The following is a 17,334-nucleotide window of genomic DNA, read 5'->3' as shown; positions in this document are numbered from 1 at the left end:
GCATCGAAACATGAAATACCGGATGAACTCCTGCTAGGCTGGGAGGTAAGACAAGCTCATAAGCAACCTCCCCAACTCGCCGCAACACCTCAAAGGGGACAATAAAGCTTGGGCTCAGCTTGCCCCTCTTTCCGAACCTCATAATGCTCTTCATAGGCGAAACCCGAAGCAGGACTCGCTCTCCAACCATGAATGCAACATCGCGAACCTTCCGGTCCGCATAGCTCTTCTGTCTGGACTGGGGTGTGTGAAGTCTGTCATGAATCACCTTCACCTTCTCCAAGGCATCCTGAACTAAGTCTGTACCCAATAATCTGGCCTCGCCCAGCTCGAACCAACACACTGGGGACCGACACCGTCTACCATACAGAGCCTCAAACGGTTCCATCTGAATGGTGGACTGATAACTGTTATTGTAGGCAAACTCCACAAGTGGCAAGAACTGATCCCAAGAACCTCCAAACTCCATCACACACACACATAGCATATCCTCAAGAATCTGAATAGTGCCCTCGGACTTCCCGTCCGTCTGAGGGTGAAAAGTTATGCTCAACTCCACCCCGAGTACCCAATTCCTGTTGTACGGCTCTCCAGAACCATGATGTAAACTACGTGCCCCGGTTAGAGATGATAGATATCGGTACACCATGAAGTTTGACAATCTCACGAATGTAAATTCGAGCTAGCTGCTCGGAAGAATAAGTAGTCATCACAGGAATGAAATAAGCTGACTTAGTCAGCCTGTCCACAATCACCCAAGCTGTATCAAACTTCCGCTGAGTCCATGGGAGTCCAACAACGAAGTCCATAGTGATCCGCTCCCATTTCCACTCCGGAATATCTATCTTCTGAAGAAACCCACCCGGTCGCTGATGTTCATACTTCACTTGCTGGCAATTTAGACATCTAGCCACATACTCTACTATGTCCTTCTTCATCCTCCTCCACCAATAATGCTGCCTCAGGTCCTGATACATCTTCGCGGCACCCGGATGAATGGAGTACTGCGAGCTGTGAGCCTCCTGGAAAATCAACTCATGCAAACCGTCCACATTGGGCACACATAACCTGTCCTGCATCCTCAATGCGCCATCCTCCCCAATAGTGACCTCCTTAGCATCACCGTACTGGACCGTGTCCTTAAGGACAAGCAGATGGGGGTCATCATACTGGCTCTCCCTGATACGATCATAAATAGAAGACTGAGAGACCACACAAGCCAATACTCGACTCGGCTCAGAAATATCCAATCTCACAAACTAGATGGCTAAGGCCTGAACATCCAATGCCATAGGCCTCTCTGCTACTGGTAGATATGTTAAACTCCCCAAACTCTCTGCTCAACGACTCAAAGCATCGACCACCACATTGGCCTTCCCGGGATGGTACAAAATGGTAATGTCATAATCCTTAAGCAGCTCCAACCACCTCCTCTGACGCAAATTAAGATCCTTCTTCTTGAATAGATGCTACAAACTCTGGTGATCAGTGTAGATCTCACAAGGAACACTGTACAAATAGTGCCTCCAAATCTTCAAGGCATGAGAAATAGCTTCTAGCTCAAGGTCATGGACATGATAGTTCTTTTCATGCACCTTCAGCTGTCTGGACACGTAGGCAATCATCCTACGGTCCTGCATCAACATCGCGTCGAGGCCAACTCGTGACGCATCATAATAAACTGTATAAGACCCCGAACATGAAGGCAATACCAATATTGGGTTGTAGTCAAAGCTCTCTTGAGCTTCTAAAAGCTCTCCTCACACTCCTCTGTCCACATGAACGGAGCACCCTTCTGGGTCAGCCTGGTCATAGGTGCGGCAATAGAAGAAAATCTCTCAACAAACCGACGGTAATACCCTGCCAAACCAAGGAAGCTCCGGATCTCTGTCGCTGAGGACGGTCTGGGCCAACTCTGCACTGCTTCAACCTTCTTCGGATCCACCTTGATCCCCTCACACGACACAATATGACCCAAAAATGCCACAGAATCTAACCAGAACTCACATTTAGAAAATTTTGCATACAACTTCTTTTCTCTCAAAGTCTGAAGCACAGTCCTCAGGTGCTGCTCATGATCCTCCCGAATTCGGGAGTACACCAGAATCTCGTCAATAAATACAATGATGAAAGAGTCAAGATAAGGTTGTAACACATTGTGCATCAAGTGCATAAAGGCTTCTAGGCCATTGGTCAGCCCAAAAGACATAACAAGAACTCATAGTGACCATATCGGGTCCTGAAAGCAGTCTTCGGGATATTTGGCTCCCGAATCTTTAACTGATGATAGCCTGAACATAAGTCAATCTTGGAGAACACTCTAGCACCCTGTAACTGATCAAATAAGTCATCAATACGAGGCAATGGATACATGTTCTTCACTGTAACTTTGTTCAGCTGGCGATAATAAATACACATACGCATAGAACCATCATTTTTCTTCACAAACAAGACAGGAGCACCCCCAAGGTGACACATTGGGCCGAATGAAGCCTTTATCAAGCAACTCCTGCAACTGCTCCATTAACTCCTTCAACTCAGGAGGAGCCATACGGTATGGAGGAATAGAGATGGGCTGAGTGCTCAGTAACAAACCAATGCCGAAATCAATATCTCTGTCGGGCGGCATGCCCGGAAGATCAGTTGGAAACACATCTAGGAAATCCCTCACTACTGGAACTGACTCAACTGCAGGGGTATCAATACTAACATCTCTCACATAAGCTAAATATGCGTTGCACCCCTTCTCAACCATTCGTTGAGCCTTAATAAATGAAATAACTCTACAGGGAGTATACTCTAAGGTACCTCTCCACTCTAATCGTGGTAAGCCTGGCATAGCCAGCATCACGGTCTTAGCATGACAATCAAGAATAGCATAATGGGGCGACAACCAGTCCATGCCCAAGATAACATCAAAGTCTACCATGCTGAGTAATAATAAATATGCTCGGGTCTCAAAACCACTAAGAGCAATCAAACACGACCGATACATGCGGTCCACAACAAGAGAATCTCCCACATGAGTAGACACATAAACAGGGGAACTCAAAGAATCCCGAGATACGCCCAAATGTGGGGCTAAATAAGAGGACACATATGAATACATAGAGCTTGGGTAAAATATTACCGACGCATCTCTATGACAAACTGGAACAATACCTGTAATGATAGAGTCGGAAGCAATTGCCTCTGTACGAGCTGGAAGAGCATAATACATGGCCTGGCCTCCCCCTCTAGGGCGACCTTGACCTCCCCGACCTCCACCTCGAGCTGGCTGAGCAGGTGGGGTGGTAGCTGGTGCTAGAATCATAGCCTGAGGACCAGGCGAAACACATGGTGGATGAGAAGTCTGTGGAGATACAACCCTCCTAAGTCTGGGGCAATCCCTCACCATATAGTGGGTGTCGCCATACTCAAAATAACCCCTCGGAGGGCATGGCTGTTGTGACTGACTCGGGCCAGGTCTGCTGGATTGGACGCTAAAAGTACCCCGAGCAGGAGGCACATTAGATACTGGCGGTGCAAAATAAGGCTCCTGGGGCCTAGAAGGGGCTGGAACACCACTGGCAGCTGGAAGAGCTGAATGAACAGGGCGACCCATATAACCCCTACCATGGCGAGCTGCTGGGGCGCGAGCTCCAAAATAAGAACCAGTCTCTCGAGACCTTTTGGCCTCTCTCTCCTCTTGGTCCCGGGCAAACATACCCTCTAATCTCCTAGCAATACTCACAACCTGTTGGTAAGAAATATCCATATCCAGCTCCCTGACCATACTAATCCTAATACTAGGGTGGAGTCCCTCAATAAATCGGTGAACCCTCTCTCGAACTGTGGCAACCAAGGTCGGTGCATGTCGGGCCAAATCACTGAAGCGGACTGCATACTCTAACATAGTCATAGCACCCTAACGCAGCTGCTCAAACTCCACGCGCCATGAGTCCCTGAGGCTCTGAGGGACATACTCTCTCAAAAACATGTCCGAGAACTGAGTCCATGTAAGTGAAGCTGCCTCATCCGGACTACTCAACTCATAAGCACGCCACCACTGATAGGCTGCTCCTCTAAGCTGGAAAGTGGTAAAAGAAACCCCACTCGTCTCTGCTATGCCCATAGTACAGAGAATATGATGACACTCCTCCAGAAAAACCTAAGCATTATCTATAGCCAATCCACTGAAGGTAGGTGGGTGGTACTTCTGTTACCTCTCAAGTCTGAGTTGCTCCGCCTCAGAAGCGGTTGTCCTAGTCTCGTGCTGAACCGGAGCTACCGGCGCCATAGGAATAAACTCTAGGGCCTGATCAACCTGGACCCTCTACTCAGGAGTACGGGCTGCGGGAGTCTATGCCCCTCCCCTGGCCTGAGATGTGGCGGTAGCTAACAGAATTAATCCAGCCTGAGCTAAGGTGTTGAACATGCTCATGAACTGGTCTAGAGTTTCTTGGAGGGCTGGTGTAGCAATAGGAACCTCCGGTGCCTGCCCTCCAGTTGGAACTGCTGGGGGCTCCTCTGTCGTAGCTCGCGCGGGTGCTCTGGCTGCACCGCGTGGCCGTACTCTACCCCGGCCCCGGCCTCTGGCGGCTCAAGCAGGGGGCACATGTGCCTGGTCATCTCCAGTAGCACCTGTCCTCACCATCTGTGGGAAAATAGAAGACAGAAGTTTAGAATTTCGAAGTCAGTAATCTCGCATGACAAGGAATCAAATGAAGTGGAATTTCCTAACAGTTCCATAGCCTCCCGAAGATAAGTACACACGTCTCCATACCGATCCGTGAGACTCTAATAAATCGGATTGTGACTCACGACTCCTATGAACCTAGGGCTTTGATACCAACTTATCACGACCCAATTTCTCCCTCTGTGAACCGTTGTGACGGCACCTAGTCTCTACGACTAGATAAGCCAATCACTTTGCGAAAATGAAACTAAAGCATGAACATTAACTACTAACAGTAATAAATATCTAATAAGCAACTGAATGCCACTCGACATATACAATTATCACCTCTAAAAATGTACAAAACAATTCTCAAAACTTGGAATACCGTAAGTCACAAGCTACTAAGAAGTCTTACCTGTTCTATACATCATTTCTATAGAAAGAAGGCAAAATGAACATAGGGGGATAGAGGGGGACTTCGAGGATCTGCGGGCGTGAGTAGATGTACCTTAAAGTCTCCAATAAGCAGCAGCGACTGCAACTAGTGATGAGGCTGGTAAGATGAACCTAGATCTGCACACGAAATAATATGTGCAGGAAAGGGCGTGAGTACACCACAACGGTACCCAATAAGTGTCAAGCCTAACCTCGGTCGAGTAGTGACGAGATCAGGTCAGGGCCCTACTGTTATAAATATAATGAAATAAGACATAATGAAATATCGCAGTAAAATAAATACGGAAATCTAACAGGAATAGAATCAACAAAAGACAACAGCTCAGAACACAGTGATAACAACAGGGGATCTCCCGAGATACCATCTCGTAGTCCCAAACGTAAATATGCAGGGGGTCTCTCGGAATACCATTTCGTAGTCCCAAAATAAATATGCAAAACAGGGAGATCTCCCGGAATACTGTTCCGTAGTCCCAAAGTAAATATGTAGTACAAGGGGATCTCCCAGAATACCGTTCTGTAGTCCCAAAGTAAATATACAGTACATGGGGATCTTCCGGAATACCGTTCCATAGTCCCAAAAATAAATATGTAGCGCAACCCACCGAAATAACAGTTACAGCAAGAAATCCTACAATTTAGACTAAGTTCAAGTCACGGAAAGCAGGTAATTCCACTAAACATGCTGCAAAGAGTTCAAATGGGTAGTTAAACAAGTAGGCATGCTATTCTAGTCTAAACAGGATATTTACATAAGCTAGTATGTTTCAATTAAGGAGAAAACAAGTTATGACTTAGTGAAAAATGGAGTTTTACAACAAATAGCCCGTGTACGTACTCGTCACCTCACGTACACGGCGCTCACATATCAAATAGTACCAAATCCTAAGGGGAGTTCCCCCATACAAGGTTAGGCAAGCCACTTACCTCGAACCAAGCTCAATCAATCAGTCACAATTCCTTCCCCACGAATATGCGGCTCCGAGTGGCCCAAATCTAGCCAAAATCAATTACATAGCATTAATATAACTACAAGAAACTAATCTAGCTAGTGAAATCAAAGCTAACGCAAGAAATTGAAAAATCGCTCAAAAAAAAGGGCCCACATCTCGGAATTGGGTAAAAGTTACCAAATATGAACACCCAATCACTCACGAGTCTAACCATACCAAATTCACTCAAATTCGATACCAAAATCTCGATCAAAACCCCAACATTTGGTCCAAGAACGTTTCTCAAATTTTCCTAATTTTTTACCTCAAATCCGAAATTAAATAATAAAATTAATGATAGATTAGTGGGTTATAACCATAAAGGAGTTAAGAATCATTACCCAATGACTTCCTCTAAAAATCCCTCAAGAAATCGCCTTCTCCCGAGCTCAAAAATCAAATTTGTGAATATGAACCTCAACCCTCGATTCTGCCCCTTTTTCTGCCCAGCGATCTTCGCTCCTACGACCTATTCATCGCAGGTGCGGAAATGAATTTAAGGGACCTGGGACCGCTTCTGCGAGAAAGTGGTCGCACGTGCGCACCTACGGAAACTGGTCCGCTTCTGTGGTCTCTCTTCGCACTTGCGCTCCAGGATAGCATCTGCGGGCATCGCAGATGCGGAATATTACCTCGCACCTGCGATCCCTGAGCTCCTTCTTCCAAACCACTTCTACGCCTGATCTTCCGCACGTGCAAGTCCGCACCTGCGGTTCCCCAACTGCAGATGCGAAAACACCAGCAACCAGAAATCTTCAGCAATTGCATAAGTCCAAATTTTAACCCGTTGAGCATCCGAAACACACCCGAGGCCCCCGGGACCTCAACCAAATATACAAACCAATCCTAGAACATCATACGAACTTAGTCGAGCCTTCAAACCACATCAAACAATTCTAAAATCACGAATCACCCTCCAATTCAAACTTAAAGAACTAGAAACTTTAAAATTCTACAACCGATGCTGAAACCTATCAAACTACGTCCGATTGACCCCAAATTTTGCACACAAGTCATATTTAACACTACGGACCTACTCCAACTTCCGGGATCAGAATCCAACGCCGATATCAAAAATTCCACTACCGGCCCAAAATTCCAAAAATTTAACTTTCGCCATTTCAAGCCTAAATGAGCTACGGACCTCCAAAATACAATTCGGACACGCCCATTAGCCCAAAATCACACAACGAAGCTAACGGAATTGATGGAATTTCATTCCGGAGTCGTCTTTATACAGTTTTGACTACGGTGTTAATCCTAAGGCTTAAACCTCTATTTAGGGACTAAGTGTCCCAAAACACTCCAAAAATCCAAACGAAATATTCCGGCAAGTCACATTAGTAGAAATAGATATGGGAGAAGCATTTAATAGGAGATCGGGGCTATAACTCTCAAGACAACCGACCGGGTTGTCACACACAGGACATTTATTCAGAAGATCATTAGTTATAGTGTTTCCTAACAAATTCATACTTTTCATAGCAGAAGCTGAAGGGTGGCCAAGCCTTTGATGCCATAATCTACAGTCCTCATTCACTGTGATTGTTGTTGCTACATTACAATCTCTATCGTTGTTATTACTTCTACCTTTGACAATGTACAAACCACTTGTCTCCTTACCAATCTTCTTCACCCTGCCACTGTAAAGATTCTGGAAGGGGACAAAGTCAGGGAAAAAATTCACTCAACACCTCAGTTCTCTTGTGAGTTTGGATACTGACAGGAGGTTAAATTTGAAATCTGGTACATATAGGAATAGGACACCTTTTATAACCTCAATACCAAATAAATATGCATGACCTGTATGAGAAATAGGGATCTTATCTCCAGTAGGCAAATGTACTGTGTCCTTAGATTCTTTCCTAGTGTTATCATTTGTTAATAAATCCATAGATGTAGTTATGTGATGTGTGGCACCTGAGTCCACAATCCACTCACTAGTAATATCTTTGGATATGAAACAAGCTGTAATACCTGCCATATTGCTTTGATTATCCGTGTTATTTTGATTGTCAGCTGGTTTCTTATTCAACAATGCTAAAATCTGCTTGTACTATTCCTCTGTGAAGAATGGTCCCTTTCCAGCAAAAGCATCCTGCAAGTCACAGCTAGAAGAGTATTGAGCACCTGCATTACTTCCACTACCTGTATTGTTAGAAACATTGTTAACAACATTAAAGTCTGGAGTTTCTCGACCAAATTGTCCATTTGCACCACCACTTCCACAACCAAACTGTCCAGTATTTGGCTGATTGAACCTTTTCTTTCCCCTAAAATCTCCAGGATATCCAATGAGCTTATAGCAATTTTCTTTGTTATGACCTTTGTAACCACAGTGTTCACATTGCACAAAAGGTTTCTTTCTCTTATAGCTTTGGTTACGACCAACCTGCATAGCTACTGGTTCATTCTTATCAAATACTGCACCCATACCAGGACACTGTCTAGATTCATCTTCGATCACCATCGCATAAGCTTGATTGATAGAGGGCACATTCAACTTCATGAGGATCTGTCTTCTAGCTTGGTCATAAAAGTCGTTTAATCCACTAAGGAATTGTAGTAATCTCTGCTACTCTAAATGATCAACATAATCCCTTGAATTGGCCTTAGGTACCATAGCATCATACTCAATCCATAAATCCTTTAATTTTGTGAAATAGCATGAAACAGAATATGTACCTTGTAAGAGAGTGGCAATGGCTCGATGCAGCTGAAAAATTCTCATGCGATTCACCTTATCAAATCTCTCCCTCAAGTCTTCCCACACAAGGTGAGCATTTGAAGTGTATGAAATTTCACACAAGAGTTCCGTGGATATTGTGTTCATAAGTCATGAGAGGACAATAACATTACAAGTTTTCCATTGCTCTTGTAGCTCAGCAGTACATGATTCCTTCGTACAAGTTCCATTCACAAACCCTGGCTTTCTCTTCCCAAGTAGTGCGATCTTCATTGTCCTACTCCATAGCCCGTAATTCTCAAATCCTGTAAGCTTCACAGGGACCAGAACAACGCCTGGAGTATGTGTTGGACCTAGATACAATGGATGTGTGTATGAAATTATTGATTTCGCCATAACTGATTCTCACACTTTAACAATCTCAGAGAAATTGAAAATTGATGTCGAAGGATCGATTGATGACTGAGAATCTAATTGATTTGTACCCGCTCTGATACCATGCTAAAATCTGCTTTCACACTGAGCAGATTTGCAGTAGCTCTGTACTGCTCTAATGGCAGAAGCTTCTAGAGTACAGAGATGAAGAAGAAGCAGGCATTGCAAAAAATGATTCTCTCTATTCATTCTCTAAAGATACAGGGTATTTATACAAGTAATGAGTCTAACTAACATTAACTTATAAGGTGGACGTGAGCATGCATTAAGTGTATATATTAACCGACTAGTTGGCACATTAACTACCATAACTACCACTAACTAACTTGAGCTCACAAGAGATACCCTTTAAAAACACTTATGACAGGTTCACCAACCTAATGCATGAATGAAAAGTAAGTCAATTGATATTGAAAGAAAAACCATAAGAAGATGATCTTTCATCGGTAAACAATAATGGGATTTGAAGTATGGGGATCAATACATCTAACTTCCAGTGAAATAATATACAGTATTAATTTCATTAAATTAATATACATATTCAAAACCTTTATAAAAATACTACAAATCATAATTTCTTTCGATCAAAAACTTTATAAAACTGTTTCAAAATGTACTAAAAAAGAAAAGCATGATGCAATTGGATGGTAATTACTATATTTGAAACAGTTTCTTTTTTCTACATATGAAACTAAGAAACCATAAGAGCAATTATAAAATTCACCTCTCTTCATCTGAAGAATATTTATACATTATATTTCTATTTGGCAATCTGAAAATCCAAAAATATAGAATTTCTTATGATATTATATCACATATAGCTAGAGCATCTGTGCGATATATTAAGAAGATAAGATAAAGGGAAAAAAACATAAATATTCCAAACATACTCTTACGGCCAAATTTCACAAGCTACTCCTTTAAAATATACAACATTGGAGACGACTTTAGTCTCTCCTATGAATAAATCTACGTAAACATGACGATTTGAAAATATTCACAATATTAGTAAAAGTGAGAAATTTGTAAGAGTTACATTTCTTACGACAAGATGACTTGAATGTATGAATATTCAATACATTTATATGTTCATTAAATAATACCATTTGCACCTTTGTGTCTATCACATTTTTCAAAAAATATTTTCTTATAAAAATTATATTTAATATTTTTCGCGCAACTAGTTAGTATAATTCATAACATAAACAATTTTAATAACTTTCTTTCTTTTTAAAATTTGGTGCGAAATAAAATCAAAGAGAGGAATCATGTATTTAGTCCTTAAAAGTCAAAGTCAAAAAGAGAATAGAAAATATGGAAAACGAAATTCCAGTGGCCGACGGGTGCTAACAAGTCCGACGTTCTACAAACGCTTTCCCCGACTAAATTTTGTGTATTTTATTTCCCTCATTTTAACTGTCCCCATTTATTAAGATCTCCCACGTATTCGCAACCTCTCTCTTCACTTTTTCTCCGATCCGGTACGTATTTGTATGTATATGTATAATATCTATCTCTGTACATACACATGAATCAAATTAATTACTTAAATAAATTTATTTTTGTTCAAATTTTCAAACTTTGATTTTATCTAGGGTTTTTAATTCCTCTTCATCAGTTCCTGGATTCGTGAGGAAATCAAATGGCTGCTCCACCTGCTAGAGCTCGTGCCGACTACGATTACCTCATCAAACTACTCTTGATCGGCGACAGCGGTAACTATTTTGTTTTCTATGTTTATTTTTCTTTCTAATTCTTTTTTTAGTATATCCTTCTTTACATTCGATTATTTTGTAGTAATTCTTTTCGTTGATTCGTTCAAATTTTCTGGTGGTCTTGCAATGGAGATGGAATAAGTAGTTGTGTGGCTTGTTATTTCGTTAGTTCACTTGATTCTATTATCAATGAGCATTTACAGTCATTTGCTTGCTGTATTCTGATCTAAATAGTACTAAGTAAGAGCAGCGAAGAATTACAACTTAACAATTCTGTGTAATGATATCCTAGAACTTACTGGAGCTATTGAGCGACAAATACTGCTATAATGCATTACTGTATAGCACATAACTACTTATACATTTGCCATGCATGTGTTGTTTGTATATGAGGCACAGCAGATGTGAACTTACCAAATGACTACTTCTTGATCCTTCATGTGTTAGTGCTCCACTTCATAAAACAACAACCTTTTCCTCAAGAGTTGAGTGATGAAAACCTTGTCGGTGAATTATGGAAGTTCTCCAGGTTCTTCTCCTTCCCTTTATTCTCGAAGAAAGGTGAGATTCACATTCGGTTGTGAATTCCAATGTGGCAGGCATATATTTACACAAAACCAATCCCTTTTATCCTAGTCGGAGGAGAATTTACCAAACTTTTAGCATTGCTTACACTTTGGAACGCGTAAAATGTGCGTAAAATGTGCTTTTATGGCTCAATGGGCTCCCAACATCACATTGCGGTTTTGTAGTGGAAAGGATAAGAAGCCTGCAACACTCATTGGAATCCTTACAAGCCTCAAGTGGTTTGCATCACACTACCATTGGCTACTCTGATTGATTGAGGTGCGTCCTAGAAATTTTGCAGACAAGATGATGGACGAGTTTTAGATCATAAATAGAGAATATTCTTGATTAGATATCATGAATAGATGGAAACTGCATTTTAGGAGAAACTTCCAATTCTAGAAGATATAGAGTTGCTCAACTCATCCAGAGATTGGAGAATGCACCTAAACCAGGACCATCAGCAGTTGTTTTAATCAGGAAGGTAGAGAAAGATGGTTCCTTTTCTGTTAAATCCAGATCCAGCCTTTTGGGTAAGAAGTGGCAGCGGATGGCACTCGCCATGGAAAGGTTTGTGGAAGAACAAAGCTCCCCTAGAAGTGATGTGTCATACTTGGCTAGCAGTGTGCAAAGCTTGTCTCAGACAGAAGCTTGTTTCAGAAACCTTTTTATGCACTGCCCATATTCCTGGAAAATCTGAAACATTTTTCTAAGGCTAATGGGAATCAGTTGGGTGATGCCAGGAAGCATGAAGGAGATAATGAGTTTCTGAAGGGATCAAAGAGCACCAAAACAGCTGAATAATTTGTGACATAGGAGTACTATTTTCTTATCAGTAGGATATGTGGAATACTATACCGCTGTGCATTATATGGCAAATTTGGAAAGAAAGGAATGCTAGACGTGTTGAAGGGAAGGCTACCACACTACATTATATAAAATTCATTTGCTTACGACTTTTTTTTTTCTTTTTGGGTGTAGTATGGAAGATTTAAATCATTTTGATGCGCTGTTGGACTTAATAGACTCCTTGTATCTTGGATAGAGTTAACACACCTCTTGTACTGTTTCACCACTTGCTTATTCTTGACTTTTTGTGAATAAAATTCTCCTTATCAAAAAAGAAAAAGAATGTTGAGGACTGGCTTATGCTGTTGGGAGTAGGGTGATGAGTACTTTTATACATACTGGTGTTAAAAGTGCACTGATTTGTGATGAATCTGAACTTGAATTTTGATACCAAATTGATGTAGCATTAGACGGAAGAAGAGAGAAAGGGGAGAAAAATTGAGAGAACTGGAAGAAATAGAGAGCGATCAATGCGTAAAGTCTTATTCCTTAAGTCAAGCATTTAACAAAATAGAGAAAGGCACTTATGTTGTAGAATGTGGAACCCTTGACAAGTCAAACTCTTAAAACAATTAGGACTCGATCCCAAACTAAAAGATAAAGACTACTACAAATTGATAGATTTAAGATAATCATAGTATCCTTTTTTCTTTCCTCGATCCATCATTTGCATTGGAGAATTTTCAAAGTTCTTTTGTTGAGGATGAAGGTCGACAAATTGTGAGCATGTCAAGATGAGCTTCCTCTGTAGTCCCCTCCCCCCTACAGTTCTTTTGTTATTTCACTGAGCAAATAAATCAGTCGACGAGAATGTTAAAAAAATCTCCTTAAGAAACAGCATAATTGTACTCATTTGGAACAAGGAACCACATTGCCACCGAGCTCAATCTTCAAAATCTGTTAGCACATGGTCTTCTATTCCATTTTTTCTGTGTCAGCATTTGTTCAATTTTCCATTTGAAGGTTGACTGCTGAGTAGAAACTGAGAACAGATCAACTGCTATTCTCAATCTTGGTTGATCAACTGGTTTTTTGAGATGATGAACACTCCGTGATTATTACTTATTTGGTTTTTCTGAATTTAATCAGGTACAACTTATATTTGAATTTTCAGGTGTGGGTAAGAGTTGTCTCCTTTTACGTTTCTCAGATGGCTCCTTCACCACCAGTTTTATCACCACTATTGGGTAGTCATCCTCTCATTTCTTTCTTGACATTCTACGGTTTTTATTTTCATATCTTGGTATTTTTCTTAAACTGCTTGTGCTTCAAACATAAAGAAACATATAGAGATGCAACTGATTAGAAGTGAAACTTCACAATAAGATAGGATTTCTCATTGAATAGCAACAGAGAACCTCTTAAACTTAAATGTAAACCACGAAAATGTTCAGTAACATGGTCTCCAGCAAGATTAAGAGTATTAATGGCCTCTATAAAGTATATATGAGTATTGATATTAAATGTTTTCTCTCTTTTTCTTTTTCTGCCAATTGATTCCAATGAAAAACTTTCTTTCACAGTATTGATTTCAAGATAAGGACCATAGAACTTGATGGCAAACGAATCAAACTGCAAATTTGGGATACTGCTGGCCAGGAGCGGTTCCGAACAATTACAACAGGTATACATGTAGGTTTTTGTAGTCAATGGTTTGCCTGAAACATAGACCATATCAGTCCTCTATTTGCTGCCTTTAACTTGAGCATGCATCCTTCATGAATACTCAATTTTCTCTTCTGTAATGTAGGTTTCTGCTGTTAATTGAGAGAAACATATACCTTTGACTGACTGGCATTAATGCTATGTAAAACAGAACTATCACTTATCGTGAAGTCAACTGAAGTTTGCATCAAGAAGATACCATCCCTAACTTTTGTTCATGAATTATTGTATGATAAATATGTGGAAATTCCATAAAAGAATGTTTTATTTTTCTGGGACTTTGGTTTTTTGTCCGTCATGTAGAATATAAGCTCGAGAGAACACCAAAAGGTTGAGAATGCATGATTCCACACCTTCTACCTTGTGTAGTTATACTGTATTTCACCTATTGGATGGTATTGCTAATTAAGTAGTTGCCTAATTTATGTTGCAGCTAATTAAGAAGTTGTCTCAATGACAAATCTCTTGATTAGAGAGGTCTCCTAGTCCTAGTCATATTCATGTTTTATCCACACTAAATAATATATACAATATGCTAAAGCTCCTACCCTATTTGCTCCATTAAATGATGTGCTTTAGGCAATGCCCTGTCCTTGGATGTCAGAGTGCCTTGATGAACGTATCCTCAATTGGTTGCGCTTAAATTAAAGCTGGCGAAGATGAATCAACTACCTTAGCCACACTTTTAGCCCCATTAGCATGGATGATAGCATGGATAACAGAAGGTGTGGTTCCTCTTGGTTGCCAGGAACTCATTATGATCAGTATCTACAATAAGGGTGGACTGCACCTGCTGGCTAGCACGATCTTCACACCCATAACTGAAGCTATGTGAAATTTTCCCATGATGAATAATAGCAGGATCTCAACAGTTCCTTTGGTGTAATTGTTGCATATTAGAATATCACTGGAATAAACATCATATCAGGTGTTCATCCTATCACGTCACCTCGGTAATATCACAAACCTTGATTTATAAGCTGGCTTTGAAATCAAACAGTTTGAACTTGGGAGTGTTTGCTCCATGGATGGTAACACAACTTCGACTGTGCGCTTGCTCAAACCCCACAAGATAGCTTGCTTATGGTACTTTGGCAATTTCCTTTGTTCGAATATTAAGAATCTAGGAACATAAGATGAGTGTTGGCCTGTCAATAATTGAGAGCAGCAAACCAGATTAAATTGCAACATTACTAAGAATTGAGATGTAGTAAACTGCAATGAATGTCAGTAAATGAGACTTGCAGAAGGGCATACTGGAATAAATGTTGAACTGATGAGAATCTTTATATTTTTTAAAATCACGTTTAAAGTAGGGTTTAATCTCCCCTAACTCTGGGAAGGTTATGGAGCTACTTATGCTCTTAATAGATACATACGAGTTAGGAAATTATTATTTCGGAATCCGCAATTCAATATAGATGGATATGGCTTTGGCTTAACAATGTTTGCAGGGCAGCTATGCTGTCTTTTCCTTGATAATTGCCTTTCTTTTTGGTGACTTGTCAATTTGCTTCTCTTTCAAATAAACCTGCTTATATTTTTAGTACTTTACTTCTCATGCAGCTTACTACCGTGGAGCCATGGGTATCTTGCTGGTATATGATGTGACTGACGAGTCATCGTTTAACAGTAAGTTCCACTAGTTTTACAAATAAAGTGCTTGGAGTAGGATTTTTAATTTGGAGTTGGAGTTGTTCCCTTTTTTTGTAGATGAATTTATTGTCTTGTAAACCCAGGGTTGGGTTAATGGTGAGGGTTTAGCCATACACTTTGATCTTGGGCTAGAAATACCCTCCAACCTCTTGCCAAGCTTCCATTCTCTGAAAATATATTTGTTTGCCTTGTACGATTTGCAGTCTGTCCCTCCTCCTCCCTCTTCTTCTTGTTAGGTGAACTTCCCTAAGATAAATTTGATTAACATTTTTGTTGGTTCATTTAGACATCAGGAATTGGATACGAAACATTGAACAACATGCTTCTGACAATGTCAATAAAATACTCGTGGGAAACAAGGCAGATATGGATGAAAGCAAACGGGTATTCTGTCTATCTCCTCTATCCATCCATTCACTATTAATTTGTTGATATGTGTGTATATTGCCTTGCTTTTCTATTATTTTCTCACTTGATATGATCCTTCTCTAGGCTGTTCCTACATCCAAGGGTCAAGCGCTAGCCGATGAATATGGCATTAAATTCTTTGAGACGGTAAGTGGAACTGGTTTTCAGCATTGGAATTATTTTCCGGCAGCACTCATACTCAGATCCTAGTTATATTTCATGCAGAGTGCCAAGACGAATATGAATGTTGAGGAGGTTTTCTTTTCAATAGCTCGGGATATAAAACAAAGACTTGCTGAATCTGACAATAGAGCCGAGGTATGAGTTCCAAACTTCAGATTCAATCCCCTTCCCTTTTTGGTTTATTGATTAGGAAGAAAATATATTGTAATTCGTCTTCTGGAATGCTGACTATGGATATCTTTTTTTGATTCAACAAAGGGCAAAATCTTTGATTGAAAATTGAAAACTCTTCCATTATTTCCTTTCCATTTTTCTGTGTCTTATATGACTTATTAGTGAATCTTCAAATTCTTGTTTTCGTCAGTTAAAATGCAAAATGAGAGAATGCATGCCTTTGTTTGATCACATTGACAAGGAAAGTAGAAATAGGAAAACAGAATGTTCTTAACTCAAAAGATTCTTAAAGAAGTGGTAAGTAAAGAGACAGTTTCCGCCAAATGTCTTCCGCTTTGTGTTCATTTTGTAACTGGATACAGTTTTTGTTGCATCCTCGTACAGTCGTACTTCTTTTCCTCTAATTGCACTTTTTAACATCTTGTTCCACACTTGTTGAGTGTGTTTATTCATGCTTTCCTGGATGTTGCAGCCTCAGACCATCAGGATTAATCAACCCGACCAGGGAGCAGGAGGTGCTCAAACTGCCCAAAAATCTGCTTGTTGTGGTTCTTAAGAAATTGGCAGTAACGAAGATAGGATGATGAGGGAGGAGGAATTAATCTTTTCCATGACGTTAATGTTTCTTCACAATCTATTTACTTTCTCGAAGCTCCTACTATGTCTAAAATTATAATCTAAGTCTTGCTTATTATTTCTGGCTTATGTGTACTCCTTTTTGGGGGTTGGGTGAGTGGTATTTGTAGCCATTTTCCTCTTTATCATTTTTTGGTGCTCGAGCGTTTGTGGACTGGACAAAAATGAAAACAGAATAAAAAAGGAAAAATAGAGAGAATAAGGTAACGAAGATGGAAGAAAGGGGTCGAAAATTGAAACTAAGTGAATATC

At 40.5% G+C, this 17,334-nt stretch overlaps 1 protein-coding gene across 2 annotated transcripts; it reads left to right on the top strand.

Annotated features, from left to right (window-relative positions):
• The first annotated feature begins 10,535 nt into the window (after positions 1-10,535).
• LOC104104698 (ras-related protein RABE1a-like) lies at positions 10,536-17,144 on the top strand. 2 transcript variants are annotated; one of them, XM_009612842.4, is made up of 9 exons: positions 10,536-10,710; positions 10,825-10,944; positions 13,475-13,547; positions 13,884-13,984; positions 15,592-15,657; positions 15,968-16,065; positions 16,174-16,236; positions 16,315-16,407; positions 16,919-17,144. In XM_009612842.4, the coding sequence occupies exons 2-9, from the start codon at positions 10,872-10,874 to the stop codon at positions 17,000-17,002; spliced, it is 651 nt and encodes a 216-aa protein (XP_009611137.1). In that variant the 5' UTR covers positions 10,536-10,710; positions 10,825-10,871; the 3' UTR covers positions 17,003-17,144. The 2 variants fall into 2 exon arrangements, with proteins under 2 accessions (XP_009611137.1, XP_009611138.1); XM_009612843.4 differs by having other exon boundaries at positions 10,549-10,710; positions 10,848-10,944.
• The last annotated feature ends 190 nt before the right edge of the window (positions 17,145-17,334 follow it).

This window comes from Nicotiana tomentosiformis, chromosome 2 (genome assembly GCF_000390325.3).
Source record: "Nicotiana tomentosiformis chromosome 2, ASM39032v3, whole genome shotgun sequence".
Taxonomy (NCBI): domain Eukaryota; kingdom Viridiplantae; phylum Streptophyta; class Magnoliopsida; order Solanales; family Solanaceae; genus Nicotiana; species Nicotiana tomentosiformis.
Note: the sequence above shows the minus strand (reverse complement) of the source record. Positions and strands in the feature narration are given on the sequence as shown.